This window comes from Aulonocara sp. 'chitande type north' Nkhata Bay, linkage group LG7 (assembly GCF_057382095.1).
Source record: "Aulonocara sp. 'chitande type north' Nkhata Bay isolate Kocher_YH1m ecotype deep benthic linkage group LG7, A_spYH_male_GT1.1, whole genome shotgun sequence".
Lineage (NCBI taxonomy): Eukaryota > Metazoa > Chordata > Actinopteri > Cichliformes > Cichlidae > Aulonocara > Aulonocara sp. 'chitande type north' Nkhata Bay.
This window is the reverse complement of record NC_141350.1, coordinates 50,747,803-50,770,187: the sequence shown is the minus strand read 5'-3', so window position 1 is coordinate 50,770,187 and position 22,385 is coordinate 50,747,803. Positions and strand designations below refer to the sequence as shown.

Below are 22,385 nucleotides of genomic sequence, written 5' to 3'. Positions count from 1 at the left end.
CTGCCGAGTAGCAGTGTGGTACAATGTTTTACTTAGCTACATCTATTAGTAGTCCTGATAGTTTCATTAAGGTAATTATTAAGTCTGAAAAATATGCTGATTATTTTTAAATAATAATTGCTCAAAAAAGTCTGTTTGAATGTACAAGAGACTGGCATATACAGTTGTGTTAAAAAGAAACTTTTCACAGGACTTTTTGCAGATATATTTCATGCTTATAGAAGCACCTGAAATCACCTGCTGCAAAACAAATCCAAATCATGACCATAAATGTTGATAAGCTGCGTTTGCTTTTGTGCCAAAGGGGAGATGTTGACCATAATACAGAGGACCAGATTTGGCAAGAACCAAACAGCATATCAGCAAAAAAAAACCCGGACACTAACTGTTAAGCATGGCCATGTGAGGGTGATGGTTGTTTAGCGGGTGATTTCAGGTCCTCCTATAAATGACTGAATCATGGGATGTACTTACTGGTAACCATAGCAAACAAGTCACAGTTGTGCAGTGTTTTTCTAACTGGACTTAATTGTACTTCCTGATCAGCAACCATAACTATTGCTCACTCTCCTGACCATATGTCCTCCGCAGATCTTCATTTTCTAGCTTTAACTGCCAGCTGCAGGTGCTGACTGTGTGGCATTTAGTAGTTCTTAGCAATCCATAAAAAGGACTTGTGCATCCCCCTCGTTTAGTAAATACAGAGTGGAAACGGAGAGCAGAAAAAAGACACATTAAGGCAACTTTAGCAAGAAAATGTACCTAGCTGCATTTATTATATTTAATCAAAATAAATAAACATTCAATATAACACGGACAAGACTCAGCTCTGTATGCCTGTAACAGAACAAACCTCGAAATAGTGCCTGTTTTTTTTTTTTTTTTTGGTAAACATAACTTGTACGCAACGTACAAAAAATACTGCTCAAAAACGTACAAAACGCAGCAAACAAATATCAAGTATTGTGCAGTTTTCCCAAACACTGTACCAGCTGCTGACATCAGTCACTGCAAGGAAATTATTAGTGTGAAGCGCCAGAAGCGGCATTAAAAACGAACATCTCGCCAACATCCAGCCAGCGGTTATATGTGAGAGGCAAACAGCTCAGTGGCATAGACCAGTCAATTTTAGTTCAGTGATGTGAGCTAATCGGTGATCTCACAGGGCTCACATCGGAATATATGTTTATATATGTGTGCGATTATTTCCGTAGGCTGCCCTTTAATGCAGTGTTTAAATTGCTTCAGGTTTGAGATAAATACCAGTACAATTTCCCTTAAGGTAAAAACAACATTATTTTGTTTTCCACTGTAACAGCAGCACAAATACCCCCCCCCCCCCCGAAAAACATTTGCTTGGTTGTCAGAAGATTTAAAGCATAATCAAAAGAGTAAACACATTCAGGGCCAAATGCAGAAGAACTGCAGTCTGCTCTCCCCTCCCCCTAACACAAAGACTGACGCACTTCTCCAAACACACTAAATAGAAAAGAAGACTACCACTTGCTAACATCCATTCCACACGGACATAAAAAAAGTCTGTTCGAAGCTCCCTCGTCATAAAAACACATACGAGTAGTAGAAGAGTCCTCTGTATGCGCAGCCTGGATTAATCACAGCAGTCGGGTACTTCTTTGCCAAGCTGGAACAGTAAATGTTACAAGACACTGTCAGGTTCATCCCTGCGTGTCTACACTTGCACTTGGTACCAGTAGATTCAGTAGTGGGGGTGCTACATAAAAAGAAGTGCCTAATTAAATGTAGGATATCCCCACAAATTAAAACCCTGCAGTGTGACATACAGAATAAAAAGCTAATACAACAGAATGCAATACTTTTGAATATCTGAACCCTCTAATGACATGACAGTCGTCTCCACGCTTATTGGGGCCTGCCCAACAGTAGCAGATGGGACCAGAAATGGTTACAAATGTCCCCCTTTCTCATTTTCTTCGTGCACTCCCTGGTCTCTTGACCTGCCACAGGTGATTGTGGATGGTCAGAGCGTCCACGCTGACCGACACAGTCTTGGCGGGGATGACAGTGAACTGCTTGCGGTCTGAGCTGTACTTGTAGAGCTTGTCGATCATCTTTCGGTTGATGGTGCGCGGTCCTGTGCCTGAAAACTTGATGATCTCCTCAGTGTCCGGAGAGTACGAGTAAATGGCGCGAAACTGGCACCCGCCGTCACGGAAGAGGATGATCAGGTGATTGGACTCGCACTTTTCTAGTTCCTGAGAATTTAAAACTGAATTTTTGAATGTGGTAAAAAGTTTAAAGTACTATGCAAAAGTCTTCAGCTTCCACTTATTTCTTTGTAGTCTGCTGAAAATAGCTGCAGTGATTTATTGAAATGTGCAAACATACATGGTAATATAGTCAATATTTGGTATGACCACCTGTTCCACTGTGTTTCACATATTGTTGCATGTCTTTCCTAACCTCCTCCATATATATTAACAACCATTTAAACATTGGGATGATTTTCAGATAAAGTTCATCTGTTGTATATAGTTTTTAAGGCCTACTACTTCTTCTTTTGTCCTCCACTTGTCCACTGCACACCATGCTGAGATAGAACTTTCCAGCTGATAGCTCTTTGGGAATCACCTTATTGTTGGAAAAATGAAATTATTTGCCCAACAAATTGTGTTATCTTTGACATTACATTAACATTAAACTAATCTAAAATTGTGAGCTTGCAATTTAAAACGGGTCCTTAGCTAAGTTGTCTCTTATGTTAGAAAGTCTGGCTTCTTGAAAGGAAAATAGAAAGGAAGGACGGGTGGCTCAAGACTTTTGCATAGTACTGTTTCAATAACACGTTAAAATGTTTTACTATGATATACACAAAGTTCCCAGACAGTTTCATAGGTATTACTGCTGTGTGTTCACTGACCTCAAGAACAACGCTCTTCTGCACTTCATTAACCTTTCCGGCCAGGCAGCAGTGGGCGATGGCATTGATGATGATTGGCTTGTTGGACTTGGAGCTCGGCTCCTTGAAGAGTTTGGGACCTATAGCATATGAACCAAACCAAGAAGATCAGTAAATGACATACAGGTCTCTAACCGTTTAAGGAGTGGTTTAGGTTATAATAGAAAACAGGCCTAACTCTTTTCTTGCTGAGTTACATGGGAATATCAATGCTTCTCTCATATTTTTAAAGCAATTATAAAGCTAGAATAAGGAGCCGATTAGCCTAGCATAGCTTAGCATCAAAACTGAAGGAGGGAGTAGATGCAGTGGCAAACTGCTGTTCAAGCTTGTAGCAAAGTTTGTGAAGTCATGGCTTGAGGTCCAGTGGATATTACAATCTGTGCTTAAGGCTAAGCTAACTGTTTTGTTGGGCCTGGTTATACAGAAGAGCCATCAACCTTTTCACAGTTTCATTGACAAATAGCATAAAAACACATTTATCTAAATGTCTCTTTCATTAAGAATGTGACAAAATAGAAAATTTGTTTTGCACCAATCTTTAAAAATAAATGTTGGTTTTGTGATGATGGAAATAAATCTTTTTTTCAGCATTTCTATTCACCAGTATACTCATTCGAAGTAATGGAAGAGGCTATAGAGACGTTCTCCCAGTCCCGTTCCATGTTCCTGCTGGAGGCCCTGCTTAGGGGGAATGACTCCATAGAGCACACAGATCCAGCCCTAAAAAAATGCACCAAAATCAAATTAGTGCAAAGACACACAACATGGACACAAATTTTCTCTGCTTTTATACAGCCAAACTCTCACCTGTTTGACTCTGCCCCTCCGGAGATAACGCTGTCTGCATCAGTTGCCAAAGAGAGCGTTGATCCTCGATGACTGCAGCTCAGATCGGCTGAAAATGGAGACAGAAGGATTTAGCATCAGCTACTTTCCTTAGCCAAGTGCTGTTTGCCCAGTTTTATGCCTGAACTACTGCACTTTCACAGCAATAATTAAAAAAAAGAACAATGTAGTTAAAAAAAAGCACATGTAAGACCAAAGAGACACAATAAGCTGCACATAAAACAATAAAACAAGTGTATCAAAGCCAATCAGAAGTGTCTGCTCTGAAAAAAGACGGACTGATCTTCCTATTCTGAAATCCACTCCTATTTTTATCAGTCGTGTCCACATCATGCAGAGCAGCTTAAGAAGGTTCACCTCCCCTGCAGCCTGCTGCAGAGTCCTGGGCTTTGATCAACATGGAAACCTTCAGAGAATTACCTGCACGACACACACGCACACACACAGATACTCAGAGGACGACAACACGATCACATTTTTACTGCTTAAGTACTAGAGACACTCTTACGTGTAGCGGATCCTTTGGAGAGACCGCTGGACTCTTCACGGTGCAGCGATTTAGGCCTGTTCCTGCGGGCTTTGGTCCGTGGGCGAGGTTTGACCAGACCCTGCTCCTCCATCAGGGCTTGTTGCTTCCGCCGTAAGTATTCCTGCTTAATCAGCTCTCGCCGTGCCTTCTCTTCCTCCTTACGAATGCGATCCTCTTCAGCCTTTCGCCTTGAGCAAACAGAAGGAAAGTTAATACAGCGGCCAGATGCCCACCCACGCCTTGGACCACTCCTTATCATTTCTTAACATGTGATTTCATGTCCAAACTCACCGGGCCTCATCACGCTTGAGCTCGCTCTCAGCCTCCTGCTGAAGTTTGCGTAGTCTCGCCTCTTCGGCTTTGCGCTGCTGTTTGAGGAGGAAGGCAGCGCGACGTTTCGCCATTTCGTCCTCTGCCTTTTCATCATCCTGGAAGATTAAAGAAAAACCTCCAATATACCACATTGAAATTAAAACACAGTACTAGGGCTGCTCGATTATGGCAAAAATGATAATCACGATTATTTTCACTGAAATTGAGATCACGATTATTTGACGATATTTATTTAACCCTTTAAGACCTACTATAGAACCAAGTCCACCAGAGCTTATATTATTTTTTTTACATGTTGTAGTGCCATTTGTGGGAGCATTTCAAGTTGCTATACATCAATACAACTGTTATAGCCCATATTTTAATAATATGTATGCATTAAGTCCATAGTAATTACATAAATTGCAAAAAAGTGCAATAAACTACAAAAAAAATTGAAAATCGCTTTTGTTTTGTTTACATATATTTCTACTTGGAGAAATTTAAGAGGCTTATCCCTCAAAACTTTAAATACAATAAAGTTGCAAAAAATAGTTTACAACAACAGGAAATTTATTTTGAGTGTCTTCATAGTTTTATTTTGGAGATACAGCAATTTTTATATACTGCAGGAAAAACAAAAAACAATCCTATGATGCAAATTTGCAAAGAAAACAGCATGTGCATCATTTCACTGTGGGAAGTGTTACGAACAGCTGATAGGAACGGCAAAGCGTGTTTCTGGAATATTATGTTTTTGTTCCTGCAAGCGCTTTTTATGCAATTTTTGCAAAGCTATATGTGGAACGAAACCGTGACCGAGGACAAGCTGATGGCATCAGATGTAAGTACAACTCCTCCGGTTTCATATGCAAAACAAATTATTGCGCTAGCTTACACAGTTCAGGTTCTACAGGGATTTAAAAATAGTTACGCAAAACGGAGCGTGCTGCTCTGACCGGCTTTAAAGGGTTAACAATGACTTTAAAAAATAATATAAAATAGTGTGCAACACCACTGAAGTTTTTTTTTTTTTTTAAACTCTCTTTTCAACCAACGGCAGTCACTCTCCAAATAACTTCTGCTTAGCTTTCCGAGCTTCCCTCGGGTCCTCTTAATCAGCGGTCTCCACCCTTTTTTGCGCCACGGACCGGTTTATGCCCGACAATATTTTCACAGACGGCCTTTAAGGTGTCGCGGATAAATGAGGGAGGGGCTAATAATCGGCTCAGTCATTTTTAATGATCGTTGAAAGCCCAGATTGTAATCGTGATTAAAATTCGATTAATTGAGCAGCCCTACACAGTACAACAAAATGTGTAAACATCTTCATCTCACCTTGAAGAAGAAGCCCAACACGTTCTTCTGCTCGCCTTCTGCCACGCAGTCTGGGGCGTCTACAGTGCCATCCTCGAGTTGATCTTTGAGCTCTGACAAGTCGACTTCAATCAGCTGACCCTTGACTCTTATGCTCTCCTCCCCACTGGCAACCTCCATCCTTGACCTGACAGCTGCGTCCTTCTCCTGCTCTCCATCCTGTGATGGAAATTGAGTCGTACTGGAGATAACTGGTGGGTCTGGTGATTTGAGTTTGTCTGAGAGGCGCCCTGTTCCCTCTCCTGTGCTGTCTTGGACCCTGAAGGTGGTGTTCCTCTGAAGGCTTCTCTCAGTCCTAGAGCTCTCAGCAGTACTCTCCACCTCCTCCCCTTCAGCACATTCTGGAAGTTGGATGTTTGATTTTTTGACACTCTTGCTGTTTTCTTTACTCTGTTTCAGCTCTGGGGCTTTGCTGCGCTGGCTGGAGCTAAGCTTGGGAGGACGACGAGTTGGTGCAGCACTGCCGGCACTGATATCTACAAAGTGAACTGCATAAGATCTGGAGTCTGAGGTAGAAGGTGTTTGTTGTGTTGGGTTTGTGTCAGGGGGTGTGCTTGGGCCTGACGGCACCAAGTCTGGAGGGGAGGCCACGCTCTGCTTCATGAGCAGGTTTTGCTGTAATGAGAGTTGCATCATCTGCTGCTGAATAGTACTAATAGCTTCATTGAGCAGCTCTATGGAACGGGAGCACTCATTTATATCAGGTTCAGCTCCGTTATCCTGGGAGAGAGCGTTTAATCTGTTGTCTGTGTTCATCGGTCCTTCCTCTCTTTGACCTCCCTTTGTTCGAACCTTTAGAGCATCAAGACAAGAATCATCTCTGCTGGTCTGGCTCTTTGATTTACTCCTGTCAGCAGATGTTAGCGCCAAGGATTCCTTGGAGTGTTTGAGGGGTAAAGGAAGAGTGTCGCTGCGCCCCCCACCCTTCTTAACAATGTTCAAGAAAGCAGCTTTCCCAAGCTTTAATCTCTGCCTGGCTGACACCGTCTCCATCTTTTTCTTCTGATATTCGATTGCGCGTCTCTGCTCTTCCAGTTGCATGTGAAGTTGCAGTAGCTCTGAAGGCACAACTGGAGAACTAAGTGCCGTATTCTTCCCCATCACAGTGCTCGGTTCTTTCCCCAGCAAACCCGAGGTGGAGTCATTCCTCAGTTGCCAGGGAGGGCAGGGGGTGACATCAGAGCCATCAGGTGTTGTCTTTTGGGAGCTGCTGGTACTTGAGTATCCGTCACGGAGACCAAGTTTGAGGAGCTTTCTCTCTGCAAAGCTGGTCATCTTGACACTGGCGCTGCCCGAAGCACTGCAGCTGCTCGCCCATGATATGGTACTAGGGCAAGGGCTAGAGCGCCCACTGCAATCTTCCTTATCCTCCCGCTCGCTTACCTTCATGTCTTCTCTGAGTTTGGCTGACTCTCCCTCTCCAAATTCTCCAAATTCAGCCGTGTCGTCCTCTTCTGGGCACTTTCCCCTCCCTCCCTTCACCTCCTCTTTCATCAGCTCCATCTGATCTTCTTCTTCTTCATCCTCCTCCAGGTCTGCGATGTCAGAGTCAGAATCGGGCCCTGCCTCTGGCATGCAATCTATGGAGAAAGAACTGTGCTGGTCTGGCTCATCTGACAAGTGAAGGAAAAAGCCTTCAGATTGCTTCTTTCCAGGCTGAGAGTCGACTGCTGAATCCTCGATCAGTTGCCTGAGAGAGCTAGGAACTGATTCCACCACTTGCGTGGGTGTACAGCTGCTGGGGGATTTCCTCTGTGAGGTCCGCAGGACACCGGCCGTTGCATTTCTTGCATTTCCCGTGCCTCTGCAGCGACTCTCACCGCTCTCCTCCTGCTTGTTCAGGCTGATGCTTTTCTCTTTGGCCATTTTAGGGATGGCAGGCAACAAAGGCTCCAGATAATAGCTGTCGCCTCGGCAGTCCAGAGTAAAAGGGCCCGCATCGAAACAGGAAGGACGAGAAGCATTACATACTTTTGAGGCAGGAGCTGCACTCTGCATTTCCAGCTCGTCCTGCTCCATGTTGCTCCCGATTCGATGTCTAGAAAATACAGAAGGATGGATAACGGCAACCAGTTCCTCCTCTTCTATTTCTTCTTCTTCATCCTCTATGCGCATGTGACTAAGCAGGCTTTGACCACTAAGTCTATGCTGAGACAGACCCGCACCCAGCATGTGTTTAGGAGTAATGCTCATTATGTTGGAGGCTAAGCTGTCTTTGCTAATGGAGCGAGCAAGACTGATACTGTCTGCATCATCCTCTGGGGCAAAATGCAGGGCATAGGATGCAGGCTGGGATAAAGGCCTGGATGAGATAATAGTACAGAAGGAGGAAAATGAGTTAGGTAAGCTGAACAAAAGAATTTGTCATACTGATAGATTCTGCAACATGAAACTGAATAAACCAATTACTGTATACCACTCACCTCGTCCTTCTCTCTGGCCAGGCCATTTTGGAGCCCTGATGTTGCGCATCTGGGCCTATCAGAGAGTTAGGCCTATGCCTTATATCTGCACAAAGAATACATGATCCATGTTAGGAAAAAATATATTTACTTCTTGACTTCAGGCAGAAACCTCAGCTCAGAACACAGATGATTTTTTTTTTACCTGGAGTGGTCTCCTCAACCACTTTCTGTTGTCTCTGTCTCAGAGGCAGCACAGATGGGCTTGTGGAGCTTGATTTAGTGCTGCATGAGAGAGATAGAGAGAGAGAGATATTAGCTGTGTAAATTATTATTGTATATCTATATCATTGTATAAATTAATAACCTCTTAATTTACTAAGTTTACATTGCTTAAATATTTAGTGCAGAGGCATTTAAAACACTACCGCAGAGACACAAAAGAGAGACACCGCACTCCGAATCATCCCACAGATCTTCATTTAGGAGAAGAGCCAAGATGATGCTTGTCTGGGTCCTGTGACCAAAGACCCAATCAAAAGCTAAACTGGGAAATATAAAAGCCAATCACTTTGCTTAAATGATCTGGTGCAATAAACCCAAGACCTCAATCGTGTCAGTAGTTTAGCCCTAATGTTGTATAATTTTGTATATGTGTAACTTTTAAAACATTAGTTAATTTTGTTTTGTTTTGTTTTTGATCTTAGGGAAAAGACAGCCAAACTCTTTTTTTCTGGACTAGTGACTCAATAGATGTTTTTTGTAATGATACCTGAGGTCAGGGCTTGTGGGCGTGGCCAGGGTGTCAGCAGAGTGCGATGATGTCAGGAAACTTCGTTTAGTGATGTTGGAGATGGGTACATAGGATCGAGAAGTTTTAGGCTGCAGCAGCAGTCTCACTGTGGAAATAGAAGAATGGCACGTTTTCACAACAGCCACTAACATTTCAGTAAATACAAATATATATATATAGTCATCAAATCAATCTGTGTACATGTAGCGACTGTGCTTTTTGTGTTATTCAATCAAAACTGATGGATGAAGGCAGAAAGTGTGCCATACCATCTCTGATATCCTGAAGATCCCGGGGTTGAACAAAGTCTGGCTTCACAATCTCAAACCACCAAAACAGCTCGGCAATGAAGACCATCACATTATTCTGTAAGACATCAAAAACTGACGCTATCAGGAAGAAAAGCAAGACATGACAAAAAAGCAGCATAGCACAGGATCAAGGCACACTGGGCTTTATATGTATTCTTTAGATTTAATCCATCGCTTAAAGCAATTCACTATCAGGTGTTGAGACTGAGGGCAAGAGGAGCAGGACCACAAGGACAAATCCATAAAACACGTCTTTTGTTGAGGTATAATAGTTAAGCAGTTAAATTTAACGTTACTTTTATTCAAAAATAAATGTACAGTGATTTTATTGTAACTATAAAAGTGTTTTATGTTTCCAAGCTCACCTTTAGTACCGGTGGGGAGTACAGCAGGTCTTCAGGCTTCAGATAGAAGCATTTGTTCAAATACTCGTTTGAAAACTCCATCAGTAGTTGGATATTGTAAACACTTTCACTGATAGAGGGAACCTCCTTCAGACAGATATCTGCACACAACAGGACAACGCTATCAGGCTTACTCTGTACTCTTAAACCTTTTAAATTCATAGATACTGCTCCTTTTGCTTCACAGTCGTATTGATCTTTTAATTCACCTCTTGGTAAAACTATCCTGACTTATATAACATTAGGATAAATTGACAGCTACAGTATGTGCTACACTTCTGGCTTGAATAGAGCTGTGTTACAGTACCTTCCAGTCTAACGAGTTCTGGGCAATAAAAGTGGATCACAGCCAGCAGAGCTGTGCCATCACACATGTCTTTCAACAGGTCGTCCAACAAGGGGAAGTGCTGGAGCGTTCGACCTGATAGGTGATCTCTGCGGTAACGCACCTACACACCAAGAGAAGGCCTAGGATTACACAGTGTGCACACATTTGTCTAATGAATCACTGAATCACACTCTCACTTGTCAGATAAACATAACATCTCACATGCTGTAAACTAATCTCTGCTTCTCTTCAGCACTAACTGGGGTCTAGGGCTTCTTGGTTGTGACATGTCATGTGGTGCATAATGTGTGTCTTCGCTGATACGAATCGGGAAGGGTGCTAATGATTCTCATATAAAATATTTAAGCTAAGCATAACACAGATAAGTATTGCGTGGATATGCAAGAGAAAAAGTCATAAACCGTACAATGAAGTAACGAAAGGGGTTAATGATGAATACTTTACCACACGAGAGAACTCCACAGGTTCCAGTAAGCAATGAGCCAGAGCATGCAATATATCAGGCTAGAGAGGTCAGAAAGAAATGATATTGGGAGGAAGTTAATGGTGAAATAAAAGAAGCCATGAGCCATTCTAACACTGGGTGGATAAATGGATGGTTTGGGAGGAGGAAGTTGAGGACTGAATGAGCTCAGCTGAATATTAAAGGATGTAAAAAAGGATTTGAAAATAAAAGCAAACGAGCATGGTGATGTTCCTTCCTTTGCCAGTAAGGGCCACTGTGTCATCTTCCTTATACAATTTACTGCATTTATATAACACCCATAAATATATTCCCTTTTTCCTTCATCCTGTTAGTCTAGTTTTTTCCCAGCTTTCCATTACGCTGCCACATCTGATGCACACACATACACAACCTCACACACCTCCAGTTGACACATTGACATTCACACAGGTGATTGCAAGCAGTGGCACTTACAGGTACAAGCTTCCAGTACCATTTGGAGGGAGACTAGTATCCAAGAGGCACACGAGGGAGTTAATTTGGGAGGGAGACACAAAGAGGAAGAGCAACAGACAAGTAAAGGGTCAGACACAGCCAGAAGGAATCGAATCTTCTCCTGATTGGAAGGAGGCAGATCTGGTCTTAAAGATAACCGGAAAGGGTTCGAATGAAAGCATCAGCAATATCTATTTATTCAGGAATCAGGGGGGAACAACTGAAATGAGACATAGCTCAAAAGACACACTGTGCTACTAATGATGCAGCTAGTTAATGCAAGCGTCAATCCAGCGGCAACTGTCTGCACATCTGTTGATACGTTAAAACACTAACTACCAAAAGCTTACTCAGCACAAACTTAATGATGACAGACACAATTTGAAAAAAAAATCCCTATGTTAAAAATATAATACATTAAAAACTGGTTCCCCACAAAGAATCCCACAGCTTAATTATCCTAAAGCCCTCAAATAATAGGGACAGTAGTTTAAAAATATAAAGCATGATATATATATCCTTTAAGCATGAGGTGCAAACACACACAAATAAAAATGTTTGAATATCTGATCACAGGTTTGCAAGACAATGTCAGTAGAAGACAGAACTGATTACTTGACAATTAATATGTATTTTAAGGACAAGATGCACACATGTAGGACATTAGACAAAGGCAAAAAACATCACTTAAGACAGACTCTTTTCAAGACAGGGGAAGCTACACTCTCTGAACACTTTGTTATGTGCACGTTGCTCATACTCAGACTCCCTTTTGCCTTCAGCACTCCCTTCACTCTATGTAGAACAGGGAAACATCCATCAGAGATTTTAGTCCATATTTACATGTTAATATCATGCACTTGCTGCCTGCTGCACATCCATGATGTAATAGATCAGCAATAATGCTGAGGTGGCGTTTAAACTACTTCTGAATGTCATAGCAGAAAAATAAGGCTCATCAGACCAGGCAATCTACTATTGTTCAATTCTGATGTGCCTGTTTGAATTATAACTTCCATTTCCTGGTCTTAGCTGACAGGACTGGCACCCGGTGTGGTCTTATGCTGCTGTAGCTCATCTGCAAGGGTGTTTGCACCCTACTCTCTGCATTCAGAAACACTCATCTGCATACTTTGGTTGTAAGGAGTGGTTATTGGAGTTACTGCTGCAATCATATCAAATGCAAGCAGTCTGGCTTTTCCCCAAGCAACAGAACATGTGCACCAAACAAAGTAGCCAGTGAGTGTATTTTTCTGAAACTTGTTTTTAAAGGGTGCTATATACATAAAGTTATTATTGTTGTTATTATATTATCATTACCTTCTGGTGACTCGGTGAGTCAAGAAGATGTTGCTTCATTTTACACTCTTTTTCTGTGATCTCCCTCAACTTTATGTTCACCTAAAACACCAAAGAATACAGCAGGTTAGCACAGACAGACGAACACACAAATCCAACTGTCATAACAATAACACTGTTTAATTGTTGCCTTGTTGATCCAAAACAGCATCGCATCTTCCAGGTCATAAGGAAGCTCCTTTGAGGCACTGAAGGTTGAAAAGCGCTTGACACTGGACACCACCTTCTCTATGCTGATCATCTCCACCGTATAGGCCATCATCAGGGAATCAATGAGGTGGATGTGTGCGCTCTGGGAGAACAGATAAAGAGCTATCTTTGAATCCATCATTAGATACATAGCATTTGAGAAGCCTTAGGCGGAAATGACTTTTCCTGCCCCCTACTGTGACAACCCCACATTCATGAAGTCTTTCTATGTATTAAATATTTGGGAATCACAGATTCACTTTAGTATAGTAGTAATGGTATAATGGTAATGGTACAATATTGTTTTTATATAATAATCATTCCCTTTTATGTGTTGTTTTTGCATTTAGAGCACAAAAACTCCAACCCATCTTGCCTCAATGATTACCGCCCAGTAGCACTCACCCCCATCATCACTAAGTGCTTAGAGCGACTGGTCCTAGCACACTTCAAATCCTGTCTCCCCCCCACCCTGGACCCCCACCAATTCGCATACCGCCGGAACAGGAGCACAGAGGATGCAGTCTCCATCGCAATGCACTCTGTCCTCTCACACCTGGACAACAACAACACCTACGCCAGAATGCTGTTTATAGACTTCAGTTCAGCATTCAATACAATCCACCCCTCACAACTCATCAGGAAACTGACAGACCTGGGTATCAGTTCCCTCATCTGCAAATGGTTACTGGACTTCCTGACCAACCGCCCCCAACATGTCCGGCTGGATAACCGCTGCTCATCTACCATCACAATGAACACCGGTGTACCACAAGGCTGTGTGATGAGCCCTTTCCTCTACTCCCTCTTCACCCACGACTGCAGACCTGCTGATGGTTCCAACACCATCATTAAGTTTGCAGATGACACCACGGTGATTGGCCTCATCAGTGACAACGATGAGGCCGCCTACAGGGAGGAGGTGGATCGTCTGGCTGAGTGGTGCGACAGAAACAACCTGCTGCTTAACACCGAGAAGACCAAGGAGCTCATCGTGGACTACAGGAGGAATGCTGACCCACATCCACCCATCCACATTAAGGGGACGGCTGTGGAGCGTGTGAGCAGCTTCAAGTTCCTGGGAGTCCACATCTCCGAGGATCTCACCTGGACGACCAACTGCTCCAAGCTGGTCAAGAAGGCTCACCAGCGCCTCTTCTTCTTGAGGACTCTGAGGAAGAACCACCTGTCCTCAGACATCCTGGTGAACTTCTATCGCTGCACCATCGAGAGCATCCTGACCAACTGTATAACAGTCTGGTACGGGAACTGCTCTGCCTCGGACCGGAAGGCGTTGCAGAGGGTCGTGAAAACTGCCCAGCGCATCGCCGGAGCACCACTTCCTGCCATAAAAGACATCTACAGGAAGCGGTGTCTGAAAAGGGCTGGGAAAATCATCAAAGACCCCAGTCACCCGTCACATGGACTCTTCACCCTCCTGCCCTCTGGGAGGCGCCACAGGAGCCTCCGGACTAAGACCACCAGGTACCGGAACAGCTTCTTCCCCACAGCTGTCAGACTCCTGAACTCTGCCTCCTGACATCTGACCCACGTTAAACTCATGGACTGAACATACACACACCCACAATGGACAACTGTACCCTCAAACACAATAATAACATGGACTGAACCACCACTCACAACCACTAGCACTTTATATAGCCTCTGTAGAAACTATCTACACCCTCACTTATCTTAACTGCACTAATGTATAGCTCTGTGTAAATAATCATTCTGTACATTCGATAATCTTTAATCCTACAACTGTTTACAACTTGCATAGTTCCCATTTCTGTATAGCTGTATATCCCAGATTCTGTAAAGTTATTTATTTCATATTCTGTATAGTTTTTCATATTTATATCCTGTTCATATCCTGTACATAGCTTGTACTCACTACAGCCTGTACATACTTATAGTTATAGAATATTCACAACATACTTCATACCGTGTACATTATAACATACCATAATAGACCCATTTCTGTAATATACTCACATATCTATATTATTGCTAATATATATTGTAATATATCTATATCACTAAAGCACTTCTGGATGGATGCAAACTGCATTTCGTTGCCCTGTACCTGTGCATGTGCAATGACAATAAAGTTGAATTCTATTCTATTCTATTCTATTCTATTCTACATTTTCAGGATTATGGAAATCATCAAGAGAAAATTGAAAATTCATGAAAAACTTTTTGATCCATTTTGCCTGATGAATAATTCTGTTACATTGGTGCATTATTTATTCCAACACTACTAGCTCACATTTGGCTCTGGAAAGTCAGATTAGCTTGTTAACAGATGGTAAGTGTGGGTTGCCAGGTTACTGGGTTATACTATTACAGAGGAATACTAACCACAATGGGGAAAAAAACAAAGAGATTTTTGGGGAGGTGTGTAAATCAGTGAAATGAAAGCAAATTAAATATTTGTTATTTTGTCACTGTTACAACTGCTACACATGAATCACAGAATCTGGCTTTGGGACGTTGCCGAAATGTGACTCATCTTTCAGAAAACTGAGTCTGCTTTTTCTGACAATCTAGAAAGACACATTTTACCATTTTGATGGGAGAAGCGCTGAGATCCAGATCTGAAACTGGCGCGTTGTCGGTCTCCAGGACATAGATGCCTTTTCTCGACAGAGCCTGGATGACAGACTGGTGGTTTTGGAGTGAGCTGGCCTGCTCGGCGTGAAGGATGAGCCCGCACACACGACAGTAGAGCTCTCCAGACTGCAGCATGCGGATGATGGGGGGTTTGATGTGTTCCTGCTCATACTGGTCTGTGTAGAAGGGGTCCCGCAGGTCTGCAGGAACATGATCTGGGGGAAGGATTGATGGCAAACAAAATGCTTTCAAAATGAGAGCCACAATGTGAGCAGCAAGTTTTTTTACCTATCAAAGTTGTATAAAGGTACAAATCACACTTTACAACCACACACACAAACTATTTTTATACAACACGTGTCCAACCAATGCCTTGCTGTGTTATGTAACAGAGAAGCTCCTAGTACACAGGCTTTAAAGGGTATTAGACCGTCTAAGAAGAAACCAGTGCATGAGGAGAGCACTCAAAGTCAGTGGTTAAACAGCACCTGGGCCTGAAGCCCTAAGCCACTTAGCCAACAGGGACTTAGTGGTGATAGTTAAGCTAATGGTGTCGTCCAAGCCAGCCTAGCACTCTCCAGCTCCTGCTCATGCACATGGACATGCCAAAGCTATTTTTATGTCTTGGACATGTTAATCCAGGAGTTAAGGCCCGAAGCATTCACGAAATTTCTGTGTGTTGAAACTCTGTTGTTTCTTGTCACCCCCCCCCCCCCCCCCCCCCCAAAAAAAAAAACAAAACAAAAAAAACCCTCAAAGCCATCTGATAATGAATATTATAAGCATGCAAGCTAATGTAAAACTGACCTGAACTTGTAGTGGATTTAGTATTTTAGTAGTTCTGTCCATCATAGAGGGGTATGAGTGGGTGTGTACTGCTCTAAACAAAGTGTATAACTGTATAATTTATTTCTGTGATAAATCAGTAAATGGGTAGCAGGCACAGTGGTATCTATTTTACAATAAAAACCAGAAGGTGCTTAGTGTAGGTTAACGTAAAAGTGGATGGAGGGGGAAGCAGTAAATCTGTGTCTACAGCACCTCTTAGCTCAGCTATTACTACATTACATCTTGTTTGAATAACCACAGAAATGAAGGAATGTTGGCAAGCAAATGATGAGGTCTCTAGGAGACTCTAGCTCTTTTTTTAACTTTGAAGAGCTAGGTTTGTTTGTTTGCTTCTGTGCACAGTCTTTTTGCAAGGATAAGCTAACTGCTTCTGGCTCCAGCTTCAGAGATGGTGTGCATACAAGAGAATAATATTGATCTTTGCATCTAACTCAGCAGAAAATGAACAAGTGTATCGCTCCAAAATGTCAAATTATCTCTCTGACAGTACAACAAACCTCGTAGCCAGATAGAGCTTCCTTGCACATCTTTGTCTTGTTAAAATATTGTAATGTCCGCATACACAGATATGCCTAAAATGCACTGTTTTTAACTGCCATTATCTATGGTTTCTCTATCAAATGATTGGTTTGGACTAGCAGTTACACCCTGCCAGGCTTCTTGAGGGACTGTTTGTTTCTAAGTCAAACATCTCCAGAACTGAGCGATGACAGTGATGAATAAAAGTGTGAGAAGAGAAGATAAGCAGCTATACTTGCATCAGTTAACAAAAGCATGTGTTCTCGTTTTGCTTCACATTAGGGATGATGCTGACTGTGATGTAACAGACAAACATCCATCAGTGGAAAACGCACACACAGCAGGCTCGGTACTACATCTGACTGCGAAGACCTCAGCTGTGTCTTTTACGACAGACTGCTTGCTTGTCATGGTCCACATACAGGATCTATTGCACGCTTCGCTGATGTAGCGCTGCCATATGTGAATGAGAATTCTAGATCATGTGAGAAAACACACCCCTGCATGTCTGAGCTCCTCTGTTTTGTTTTCCTCTTACAAATACCCCCACTTCCTCACTCTTAGCTGTCCCAGAATGGTTCCTCTTCCTCCCTGGTTGCTGTGGTGATGGAGAGGCCGGAGGCGGGGGCTGGGATGCTGTCCCGGCTCCTGCTCAGTGAATTGATTCACGGACCTTGACATCAGGAGATGTGTGCATGTGTATGTGTGTGTGCAGCAATAAATTTGAAAGGAGAGGTTCTCCTCCATAATTCTAGTAGTTAATACTGCTTAGATATTTATCGTCTATCTGATCCAGGACTTAAACCCAGCCCAGTGTGCATGTATGAGTCTTTGTTCTTATTCTTTCAAGCACAAAGGTCAGACTGACCAGCAGAAATCCTGCTGACAGTTAAGGCAGAGCTATCAGACTCCGGGCTCTGCAGGGGTATGCAACATTTCTCTCCAATAAGACGGCTCAATGAACAGTCCTCCTGAAGACAGCATGTTGGGCAAACATAGCCTGTAAGTCAATAAGCCAATCCCACCTGAAAGCATGGCAAAGCAGACAGAACTGAAAAGGTGGGCACCAATTTTCCAGATCCTTTATTCTAATTGTACGCATTTATTATTGTGCATGAGAGATCACTAATACAGCCATCCATCCATGTATCATTTTCTAACTGCTTATCCAACTGAAATCACAGGGGAGCTGGAGTCTATCCCAACTGACACTGGGCAAAGGGTAGGATACACCCTGAACAGGTGGCCAGTCCATCCCAGAGTGAACAGCACAGGCAACCATTCTTGCTACCATCCAAGTATAAAGCCAATACAGATATGCCAAGTAACCAAACAACAACACAAACAAAAACAAAACTTTGCTTCTGGAAAACAGAGCACTTATAGAAAACCCATGTAGGCTTACTGAGGGCAAACAAACTGAGAGCAAGACCTCAGCAAGTTCGAACCTGAAACCCTCAAGCTGAAAGGTGATAGCACTAACTGCGCCCCAGGAGAATCTCAGCACTTCCACATCTACCTAAATATCCAACTATTCCAGTATCGGTTCATTCAAACGGCATTCAGTTTCCATTTCAAAACTATTTTTTTTATCAAGTAAAGCACAGAACAAAAAATCTATGGACTGTACTGATCTGTACAGTAGGTGACAGAGCACTTAAGCATTATGTGGGAGAAAATATAAAAGCAATATCCCTGACCTTTAGAGCCCACTATTGTACAAATTATACAACATAAGACTGTTGACTCCAACTGTTAAAAGCTATTAAAACTGTACATAAAAAGTAATTATGTAGTTTGAAAGCGACACACTTTTACTATCCGTTTATCTGTTTCTTCTTTGAAACTGTTTCCAGTGCAGGAACGTTCAGTGTTTCTCCACAGGCCATTAATAAACATGTCATGAGTCTAAACAAACGGGCTGTGTTGTTCAGAGACACAGGCCTTCAGGTCCAATCCCATTAAACACTTAATCATGTGACTGCTGTGCTGACTTTCACAACAGACAACACGGTCCTCCCGGCACTGCTGTGTCGGTGTGTTCGTCAGTTTGCACTCTAATAGGAGTTCTGATAGTGTGGTTCTGTCTTCCACACTTATCTCTTCTCTCCAGATGAACATTTTTTTTAAAGCTGCATGATACCCGAGTATTGCTAAGCGCCCAGCTGTTTATGACCACAGCATACCCATCTTCTGATGGTTGCTTCCAGAAGACACTTGTTCTTAAACATAACAATAAGCTCACTTTACTCAAATGGCCTCCGCAGTCACTAGATCTCAATCTAATAGAGCGCCTTTGGGATGTGGTGGAACAGGAGATTCACATCATGGACGTGCTGCTGGCAAAGCAATTGCATGATGCCAATATTAACCAAAATCTGAGAAATGTTTGTTGAATCTATGCTATAAAGAAATAAGACAGAAGGCAAAACGAGGTCCAACAACAATCAGGTATATCTATTGAAGTGTTCAATTTATCATTTAAGTATTTCTTTAAAGGAAAAGTGCCAAACATTTACCACTTCCTGCTTAATTATGGTCTCAGTTGCTTCTTTGTCGAAGTGATAATTGCTAGCTGCACACCACATTAAGCTAAGCAGGAACAAAAACTGACTGTCATGATAAGCGCCACATGACAGCTGCGAATAAATGGCGGCGACAATCTAGCTCATCATTTCCCTACTACCTAAATAGTTGTGATAGCTTAATAAACTGAGGAGTCCCATGTCATATAGTATTGGTATAATCCTCATAGACTTTTATATCAATGCCTGCATAAAACAGGACACCAGAGTCCCTGGCACACATCAGGAAGAGCCAATGAGATTAAGGGAAGCAGGAAGCTTTCTGAGATAATGGTAATGGTTTGGTGTTTATTATGGACATCTTATCTCTGCCCCGAACAAACACCAAGCTCTAGTCTACACAACGAAAGCATACAATATTTTGCGCATTCATGGTAAAACACTAAAATGCTCCATCTGTTTATGTGAGATTGCTCATGCTGACATGACTGATGGAAGATGACAGTTATATTGTCATCTGAAAGATACAGTAATTCCCAGTGTGTAGATTGGAGCAGAATTTAGCATTCGGCTTCATTTCTATGGTATTATAAGCCCTGCATTTTCAGTTTTAGTTCCCATGTCAGCGTCAATTCCCTGAGTCATCTACAGGAATGGATACACTTTAATTGCAGGCACTCCAACTGCTTGACTCATAAAGTGGATATGAGAACAATGAGTTTTCCGTTCCTAAATGACTGCCTCCGGATCAACTTCCAAATACATTATTGTTACTGATAAAACAAAAACTGAGACTTGCAGAGCACAGCTGACCTCCTGATCACATTCCTGATAGATCTGCTAGTGTGTGGCATAAAAACCCACATTCAAAGAGTGATTTCCAGACATTTGCAGTACTTACAGCCTGCCTATGTAGAGCAATCATTTTTAATATTTTAACAGACCTCATCAGAGCTGACAAAGCCAGTGACCTGTGCATGAAAGACTCATCACGAGATGTCAGCCCAAGGATTCACTCGCAGGAATGACGCTCTGGAGTGCTGCTATGTTGTCGCGGTATGAAAAGTTAATTCTCATAAAATACATTTGCAATTGTTGTGGTCGAAAATCAACACTCAAAAAATAGGATAGTGGATTTCCAAGTAGACTGAAGTCTCAATCTGCATAAACAAAGGACTAGTAACTGGAAACTTGAAACCTAACGTCAACATATCCTGATGTTTTCAGTTATTCTGACTGTTTAATAACACAGTTAGAAATCAATAATGTTTAAACTGAAAAGGTCACAAATTTCATTTTATTAAAATTGTCATTTGTGTCATAGTAGCATCTGTATAACTACACACAACTCAGATGTGATTCTAGACATGGACCTTTTGTAGGGTATATACCTTTCTCTCTTTCTACTACTAGGACAAAATGCACAATAAAATATTCATCCATATAAAAAGATATGAATCCTCTTGCATTCTTGACATCCAAGAAGGTCTCAGCAGCACAAGAGAAAGTCTTACCTGTGCCATAGGCTTTGGCAAACAACCAGCGGAGATTTGCGTCTATTTTGGCTCTTGCACAGTCGTACAGCTCCAGCGGTACAACCTGAGCCTCCATGACCCCTCCTCCTCCACCACCACCAGCACCATCATCATTTGCTGTTGCTGCCGCTGCTCTCCTCCAAGTGCTGTCCCTGCCAGCACTCACCTCCACATCCATCCTGAACATAGAGACACACGGGTATTACTTCTTCTCATGAAGCCAACACCATTACATCATCGATTTCAGGACAACAACCGGGGCCCTGCTCACTGACAGCACGGGCTCCGTTAACATGAAATTCACAAAGACTCACCTCGTCTGACCTGCAGGTGCTGTAGTCGCCTCTGCTGTCAGTCAGCACGACCATTCATATGAGCCCAAAACACCTTCTATATGTATGCTGTTGGCTATTTATCTGATTATCAGCTAATAATGTCTTAGACTGAAGTAACTATAGGGCACTTCCGGGCATAAATGATAGCTCTGTGTTCTTTTAGAATTAGCTTCAAAAATGAAACCAAAAAGAATTTTTTTTTAGTAAATGACAGCTGGTTCTTGTGAGTCCAGTTGAACAGAACGACCCAATATTAACCTAGCACCGCTATGTCCACTGTATCAGTGGCAGGTTAGCTAGCGTTGCAACATTTAACAGCAATAATATAACATGTAGCAAAGACTCACCTCTAAGAGCACATTAGGATCCTCTCCGAAGCTTTGTATTTGAGATGGATGTATTGTTAAAACGCCGACATGCTGGCCTGGCTTCAGCTAACGTTGAAATAACAGACTCCTCCCTGCCCAGCGACACAAATCTCCGGCCTCTCAGGATAAAGCTTCGCCTGGTGGCTGATGGTCGTTAATCCAATAATTATAATAATAACAGTAATAATAAAAAATTCCGATTGGCAACCACCACAGAAGTCTGCTTTCGATGGAATCATTAATGTCAAATAGCTGGCTCTTTCATACTGAGGCTGTCATCGTCTCTGACGGAGGACTGGCGATTCTAACGGTGCAAGAGCAACCCTGTTGTAGGAGCCTGTCTCTATGGGGACGGGTGTTACCGCCAGTTACATATAGCCACCTGGTGAGGGCGCTGCAGCGCTATTTTAAAAAAAAAAAACAGCTGTGAAGATTAATAAAAGATAAGAAAAAAAATCAGGAACAAATTAACGTAATAAAAAAGTAAAGCCTAAAACATAAGATTGTTGCATTAGGCAATCATTTAGAACTAAATAATTTATACCAAAAGTTAAAACTAATAAGACTGGATATAATTAATAAAGCAATTATTTGCTTGATTTAATTTCCTATTGGATATTGTTGTAATATTTGTTTTAAACAGACAAAAAAGTTCATAACTACAAGTAATGTTATTTATTGTTTTATTTATTTATTATATCCACTGTAGAAATGAGCACGTGTGAGAGTCAGCACACAGAGCTCGGTGACTTATAAGGCACAGTAAAACGGTAGAGATGGCAGCCATCCCAAACTCATAGAACAGGGAAAGCAGTGAATGTGATCTTGTGCAGGATCACCATGCACAGAATGAAATTGATGCTTATCTCTCTCGTCCATAAAA

At 42.2% G+C, this 22,385-nt stretch overlaps 1 protein-coding gene across 6 annotated transcripts; it reads right to left on the bottom strand.

Moving 5' to 3' along the window:
- Window positions 1-744: 744 nt before the first annotated feature.
- On the bottom strand, window positions 745-21,865 carry camsap1a (calmodulin regulated spectrin-associated protein 1a). 6 transcript variants are annotated; one of them, XM_086301126.1, is made up of 20 exons: window positions 21,482-21,865; window positions 20,779-20,978; window positions 15,324-15,586; window positions 12,694-12,855; window positions 12,525-12,605; window positions 11,184-11,216; window positions 10,223-10,364; window positions 9,877-10,016; window positions 9,470-9,566; window positions 9,180-9,306; window positions 8,613-8,692; window positions 8,429-8,513; window positions 5,967-8,307; window positions 4,608-4,744; window positions 4,296-4,504; window positions 4,145-4,207; window positions 3,749-3,836; window positions 3,543-3,661; window positions 2,900-3,018; window positions 745-2,234 (listed from the first exon to the last, which is right to left on the bottom strand). In XM_086301126.1, exons 2-20 carry the CDS (start codon window positions 20,975-20,977, stop codon window positions 1,944-1,946), a joined length of 4,776 nt encoding a protein of 1,591 aa, XP_086157252.1. In that variant the 5' UTR covers window position 20,978; window positions 21,482-21,865; the 3' UTR covers window positions 745-1,943. The 6 variants fall into 6 exon arrangements, with proteins under 6 accessions (XP_086157252.1, XP_086157251.1, XP_086157255.1 ...); XM_086301125.1 differs by lacking the exon at window positions 11,184-11,216 and adding an exon at window positions 10,709-10,768; XM_086301129.1 differs by lacking the exon at window positions 4,145-4,207.
- Window positions 21,866-22,385: the final 520 nt, after the last annotated feature.